A 7,464-nucleotide genomic window follows, 5' to 3' on the forward strand; every position below is an offset into this window, starting at 1 on the left:
CCCAGCAAAAAATAGAATAAAAACATAATAAAAACACATCCTGTTACATCATTACATTTAATTGAAGGACATTTAACTAAATTAAGTAAACAACAATACTATATTGCCACAATAAAAAAAAACCCAAAAAGTTTTTTTGATCAATCTTGCAATGCCAAATATAGTTCTTGAAAATTAGCTTTAATTAACTAAAATACAATTCTTTTTTAAAATAATACACTTCAGATGCTCTTTTATTTAAAATTTGAGCTACCTATTAATAGAATTCACATGACTTATAGTATTTAATTTATTTGTGTGCATTTTGTACATTTTTTCCACATTTAATAAATACAACAGTGAATAAGTTGAATTTTATTGACTTCAACCGAGCCACTTGTGAAAACACAGAAATGTTCAAATATAACTGGGGCGTTTTTGTTCTGTTTTATGCTTCATAACTTGGGAAGAAAGTTTTCCCCAAAACATGCATGAGATATGCAGTCATACCACAATAAAAACCAGATGTCAATATACGGTCTGTTCTTGTTTGTCCTTTGAAAATACAGATCGTGTGTGGGTTTTTTTTTATGTTTGTTGGTCGTGTCCATGCATATGGGTCAAATTTATTGTTTACTTGGTTGCAAGTATGTTTGAAACCTACGATCAGGATTAAATTCTGAGGTATTTTTGATCACAATGCCTTTCTTCCTTCACTGCTGCCACGTGGCTCACAGGATTGTGGAGCTTCTGCTCTTGATTTTGACAGAAAATAAAACTGAGCTTTAACTGGAGGCATTTCACATAGTTACTTATGAAATCACTTTAGTTGTGTTTTTTTCATCATCTATTTCTGCCCTGTTGAAATACTCATGCTATCATTTCAAGTTTTACACTTGATTTGACTTTTTTCCTGCAACTGCTTTATTCCTACTGTTATTGATTTAGTTTCAATTTACATTTAATCTGATTCATTTGAAATGACTTTTTCAAAAAATATATCAGTTTTTTAACTTGCTCAATTTGTGAGCAAAACTGACGGAACAAAAATGCAAAATTACCAAATTAAAACATTTTTAATTGAAATTGTTTGAAGTGCTGGTCACTTTTTCTTCAAAAACTAAAATATTTGTAGAAATAAAAGTTATCTGGCTTTTATCTACCCTTTTTTGCAGTACTTGTCAAAATCTTAAGGAAGAAAGAAGATTGTTAAAAACAATCAAAGAAGGAAAGATGGAATGAAATATACTCAATTCAAATATTTATCAAATGTTCTCATTTAAAGACATAATTATCCACAAGATATCTCACAAAAATGTTTTCTATTTGTTATTGCTACTAAAGTAGGATTTTATTTAATATATTTTTTTATTGTAACTTTACCAGTGGTTTCTTTTTAATCGAGTTTTATCAACTAAATGTCTTTCCCATAGACAAAATATAATTTTCATATAATTATATTATATTTTCATATAATATAATATATAATTTTGCTTCACGTGACATGCATTCAGCCTATGGACTTTAAATGAGATGTTTTTGAACTAGATCTCATCGGCCATATGTTTCTCTCCACAGAACACCCAATGCCAGTCATTCCTCGGACGCGTTCCAACTCGCTGAAGCAGAAGCTGGAATGAAGCTCTTCCACCGCCCTAACTTACGAAGATTGCGGACAGATGTTTGTCACTAGTCAGGGTGGAGTTGCGTGTTTTACGTTGAAATGTCCACATCCTGTTCTTGGGGGAATCAGACGACAGGCGCAGCAGCCAATCAGCTTTGAGGAAGTCCGTCATCAGCCAATCGGAAGTTTAGAATTCCGGGACTTGCGCCGCTGGTATCGTTCGACAGTTTACTGTACCGCTCAACTCTTCTGAAGAAAATCAGGGGATAGCAGTTTCTAGAGTGGGTATAAAGTGTAAAACTGCAATTTCTGCGGGTAAGTGAAATATTTTCGTAAGAATTGTTATTTTCATAGAGTAACGTGGGTAGATAAAAGTTAGTTTGATTGTTTCCTCGAGATAAGAGTCGCCTCCAAGTTACTTCCTGCTCTGACGAGGCCGAGTTGCACTTAGCATGTTTTAGCTAATGTTGTGGGACCAAAACTATCTTATATTGTCATGATTTGTCAAAGAAAGCTGAAAACTCGACATTACAGTTATGATAACATTAATTCATTGATAAAATATAGCGTTCGTAAGGTTCAGTAGAGTACAATAAGAGCGCCGCACAGCTGTCACAAGCTTTCTTGGAGGAACGAAAAAATTCGGAACATTTTTTTCCCGTAGAAACACTGGAAATACGCAGTTAGCCGTGTCACATTTAGACCGTGATTCATTACTTATTTTTCTTACTGAAAGCCCCACGTTGACAGTGTGATTGGGCGGTGTGAATGGAGCTCGACAGAGTGTAGTTCTGTGTTGGTCTGCTGTCACTGCAAATATCTGTTGACATTTTCTTCTCATTTTTCCGCGCGATAAACTAAAGTTGTTTGCATGTGTGCGCGCGGACTTTTAAAACCTTCACCAGGTATGAGGTATTTGATTAAAGCTTCTTTAGAAAGAATGGAGCAAGAGTGTGAAGGCGTCATACTTCTTTATTTGGAACCTTTTGAGTTCCCATTCAAGGCTGCTAGGAGAAATCTGACTTCGACAGGGTTTTGCTTCTGCTTTTTTTTTGGTCCCTTTATTTTTATACTTGTTGGTCTAAGCATGTGACTTTTGCAGTTTACTTTTTTATCTATCTTTTAAAAGTCCACATCAAGGACCAAGTATCACTTCTAAATCACTGAGTTGATTAAATTCATAATATAAGTTTTTGTTTAAAAATAATTAAATAATCTACATATTTTTTGGCTTTAAAAAATATTTTTTTTCTTACTTAGTGACTTAAAAAATCTGCTGGATCACTTAAAATGTTTTTTTTTTAATTGGGTCTTTAAAGGAATGCCAACAATGTTTCAGTCTGAGATTCGTTGTGTGTTTATATCAGTGTTCTAGGTCATCTTTTTCCTAACTTTATCAATAAAACAAAGAAATCTCCCTTGTTTGAAAGCTGTACATGAACTTAGATGATCGTTTTTGCTCACGTAAGTCTTTCCGGTGAGCTTTGCCTTTGCACTACACTGCAGCTCTTAATGAATGTTGGACGGGAATCTCTATTGGTTTTTTCCTGATTGATTAGTTAGGAGCCTCTATTGTTGTTGTGGAAGTACTTCCCACCAGCAGTGACTGTTATAGAATGTGAATTTTTCATAGCTAGCCATTGAACAGGATGCACAAACAGACCTGCAGGCCAACCTTGTTGCAGCATCCACTCTAAATAGTTTGTTTTGAATATAATTCAAATCTGATTTGTGTTGTGTCCATCTTCAGGGTTTGGCCAACCTACCTGCCGACCCCCACCATGCCTTTGGTGACTAGAAACATAGAGCCACGGCATGTGTGTCGCCAGACCATCCCGTCCACCATCCGCAGTGAGCTGGAATGCGTCACCAACATCAGCCTGGCCAATATCATCCGACAGCTCGGCAGTCTCAGTGAGTGGGGAGTTGAGCAAACATTGAGTAACATTTTGAGGCCTGTCTGTACATTTGCTATAATAAATGAATGGCTAAAGCTTTTTAAAGAGGATGTTTTTGTTTTAAGTTAGATTTTTTGTTTTTAATTTGTTTCTGTTCAGGCAAATTTGCAGAGGATGTGTTTGGGGAGCTGTTTGTTGAGGCTGGATCATTCGCTCTCAGAGTGGACACACTCGTAAAAAGAGTGGAATGTCTGCAGGTTAAAGTCACTCAATTAGACCCTAAAGAAGAGGAAGGTATGAGCTTTTTTTTTTTTTTTTTTAACGTTACATCAGTTATAGAAATTTCAGTCTTTCTTTTCGCCAATAAAAATAAATAAATTATGTCTTTTTCTCCCAGTCTCCCTACAAGCCATCACTACTCGTAAGGCTTTTCGCAGTGATCGGAGTCAGGACCAGCAGTTGTTCATCAGGCCGTCTCTGCCAGTGCCTATACAGGACACCTACATGATCTGCAATCCTCCTCCCCCACTCAACCAGCTCAGCCAGTACCGGTAGGGCGCATCACAGCCGCTCGCATCTGAGCTTGATTCGGATTCACCGCAGCGACCGCCACAGACACACTCGGCACGCACAGGGAATAGTAAACACTATGGAGTCACATGCGCTAGCAGAACACACGTGTGACAAACCAGTTTAATATTCGGACACAGTTTGTGCTTCTTTTTCATCTCTGATGCAGCTTACACTTAAAATAGTCAATATTATAAGCCTAATTTTGATGTAGAGGCTGCTTTTGCAACATCTGATTTTATTGAGATGAAGGAGTATTTTCTTCTGTGTTCATGTGTTTGACTCCTGTTGGTTGAGAGAGCTAGAATAAAAGTAAAATGCATTAAATGTACATTTCCTTTTCTTCACAAGTGCATGAATAGCTTGCAGGAAGATGTATAACATTGTCCTAATGTCGGTTTTGCATAATGTTATCAGAAGTGTGTCACATTTTAAGGTATTTGTTCAACAGGCAGTTAGATCATCTTTTTGTTGGTGAGGTGTTAACATTTTTTACTTTTGTCTGTGCAAACTTGAGATAAGTGATTATTTTTGTTTTTATGTTTTTATGCAACAGATGATCTGTCATGCAAACTTGAACTGTCAAGATGGTGTTCAGTGTGACTTATCTCATAAATGACTCCCTGCAGGGACGATGGAAAGGAACCCCTAAAGTTTTACACCGACCCCTCCTACTTCTTTGACCTGTGGAAGGAGCAGATGCTGCAGGACACCAAGGACATCATAAAGGAGAAGCGCAAGCACAGAGTGAGACACACGAACGCGCCCACACGTTTTACACCCTGACACGTTCAGATCTCACACCGTTTCTACTTCTCTGTGCTGAGTAGAAGGAGAAGAAAGACCATTTGAGCCCACGGACGCTGAATCCTAGAAAAATTAAGACCAGGAAGGAGGAATGGGAGCGGCTCAAGATGGGGGAGGAGTTTGTGGTCCCGAAGAATGAGCTGTAAGTGAGGTGAAACAGGATTGACCCAGTCCTGTCACACACAGGAATTTAAGATTAAGGTGCTTTTAAAGTCACTTTATGAATAAACCTTAAAACAGACGAATCCTTCTTGTTTAGGGAAACAAAATGAGCAGCAATAAGACACTACAACCAGGAAGTAAATACTAGGAACTAAGAAGTTACATTTACTGAATTGAAAAGTGCAACCAATCCTACAAAAAAAACATGTTCTGCAGATTGACATTTAAAGGTTTTTAGGTCAAGACACACGCTATCGGGCTTAATCAGCAAAGCCTGGACTTTGAGAAGGACCAGCACAAAAAAACACACATTAGAAACTCCATTCTCTTCATTCTTATCAACCCATCTGCACATGGTGATATGGATGGTACGTCCTGTCTGGGAATGTTCCTATGGGGAGGGGGTTGAGTGAAGGGCTGTAAACATATAAAAACATCCCTGATGTGGTGTTTGCCACCATGCGGTGCAAAATGGTGTTCTCATACACTGAAATAGAAAAAAAAAAAATTCTTTATCTGAGTGTAGCCGTGTCAGACAAAGAAAGTCTTAAGTTACATTGCTTTAATAACAACATTAGACATTATTTAAGTTCATTTAATGCAAAAGTATTTTTTATTTTGTAGTAAAACAGAAATATTTGATATTAAATGAAATAATTTATTTTAAAATGATATATTTTTATTTATTCTCTGTATTTATGTCTCATAAAGAGAAGATGTTTGATATTCAGATGAAAAAATCTACATCTTTCTTCTTGTCAAGTCATTTTTATTGCTTCATTTTCACGTTTTGTTTATAAAAACAAGCTTGTTTAGTCCATGCTTTTGTTTGCTTTAAGCAACTCCTCCGAAGGACTGAACGGCAGTATTGGATCAGGGGAGGGCTTCACTTCGGATGTCCTTGAACACAGCACAAACTCCTATGCTTATGACCCCGGCTCCCCTCTCCCTCCACCTGGCCCCGATGACTTCCTGCCTCCTCCGCCTCCCGACATGGCGTAAGTACAGTAGCATCACGCATGCAAGCCCACGCACGCCGCTGGCATTGTGATGCCTCTGCTAGCATGTCGTGAGCACTCATCTGCAGGAGTTGCAGTGCACATTCACAGATTTTGACGCATCTGCTTGAGCCTGTGGGGGTTAGCAGTAGCAGCTTTGGAAATGTGTTGCCAATTAAACGTGTGTTTGTTCTTTGCACATTTGCAGAGTGACTGTTATACATTTTAGTCTTCACTAAACCACTCAAGCACTCAATATGGGGACAATTAAAAAAAAAAGTATCTTTTACATTTTGCTTCTTTTTAGGCAAAAAAAATCTAAAAGTCTATTCGTTTTTTAGCATATCTTGTTCTTGCAGTTTTGCATAAGGCAGTTCCTGCAGTCTTCTGTTGTTGTTCCTTTACGACGACAATAGTTATTCTGATACTGAAAGAAGTTTAATCTTCTCTCACTTTCAATCACCATTATTTGCTCCAGTGAGTCAGAAATGAAATCGGATCATGAACTTGAAAGTTAAAATCAAATTAATGTTTTGACTGTAATAATAAGCCCTATCTTTAAGTATATCATCTTTAAATGGTGCTTGGCTTTGAATTTCCATAAAAATGTTAAACTGGAAAGTATATAAAGCATAAAACCATCATATTAAGCTGGAAATTTGTAGTCTGTATAAAATATGAAATTGTGGTTTTTAAGTTGAAAATTTCAAAGAAAACATTATCAATACATCAGATGTACTTTTTGACATTTTTTTGGTGACGCTTTATATTACGGGTCCTTTGCTGATGTTAGCTAATGCGTATTTAAGCATTAATTAACTATTAAAGTATTAACAGCCCCTGTTAAGTATATTATATAATGCATTAATTAACAGTTAACTAATGTTCATTTTTTTAATTTTTAATAAATCTAGTTTTTATTGAAAATGATAACATAATGTGAAAAACTAATCTAAAATCCAAAAACAGTGTTTAGGAAAGCAGCTGGTTTCTGAAAAATATATTTGAGCAACAGGAAAGGTCATGATGTCACCTATAAAGGTGGAGATCTGGATGTTTCAGTTGGATGGAGAAAGAACTACAGCACTGCTCCTACATTGAACTTGGTGAACTTTTTTCCGCTGTAAATCCGGATAGTTTTCAGTGTCGCAAAAGTAGATGCTCTTTAAATTATTGTGCTTCTGTTTTATTTGAGGCTGTAAATTTGTAAAAATTGAAACTTCTTCTTTTTAACTTCCTGGACTGTATTTTTTAAAAACTGAGGGTTGCTTTTCTGTACCTGGAACTGCTGACGAGACGTTGCTGATGCTAGAAAAGCTTAAATAAGAGTTTGAACTTCCTGCTTTTACCCCCTTGACGCCTATATGCATCAAACTACTTCAGCTCCAAAATTCGCTTCATTTAACATTGAAAGCAACAACATTAG

At 36.6% G+C, this 7,464-nt stretch overlaps 2 protein-coding genes across 2 annotated transcripts in view; both read left to right on the top strand.

Moving 5' to 3' along the window:
* Nucleotides 1-673, top strand: part of LOC112136410 (methyltransferase-like protein 24) — a gene marked incomplete in the record, with an annotated part of 5,437 nt that extends 4,764 nt beyond the window's left edge. Inside the window, 1 exon segment of the mRNA XM_024258100.2 lies at nt 1-673.
* The window catches only part of wasf2 (WASP family member 2), a gene marked incomplete in the record, with an annotated part of 10,184 nt that overhangs the window by 522 nt on the left and 2,198 nt on the right, over nt 1-7,464 (top strand). Inside the window, 7 exon segments of the mRNA XM_024258090.2 lie at nt 1,558-1,918; nt 3,354-3,517; nt 3,661-3,795; nt 3,899-4,052; nt 4,701-4,818; nt 4,902-5,020; nt 5,880-6,038. Coding sequence (XP_024113858.1) covers nt 3,385-3,517; nt 3,661-3,795; nt 3,899-4,052; nt 4,701-4,818; nt 4,902-5,020; nt 5,880-6,038 — 818 coding nt within the window.

This window comes from Oryzias melastigma, linkage group LG11 (assembly GCF_002922805.2).
Source record: "Oryzias melastigma strain HK-1 linkage group LG11, ASM292280v2, whole genome shotgun sequence".
Classification (NCBI taxonomy): domain Eukaryota; kingdom Metazoa; phylum Chordata; class Actinopteri; order Beloniformes; family Adrianichthyidae; genus Oryzias; species Oryzias melastigma.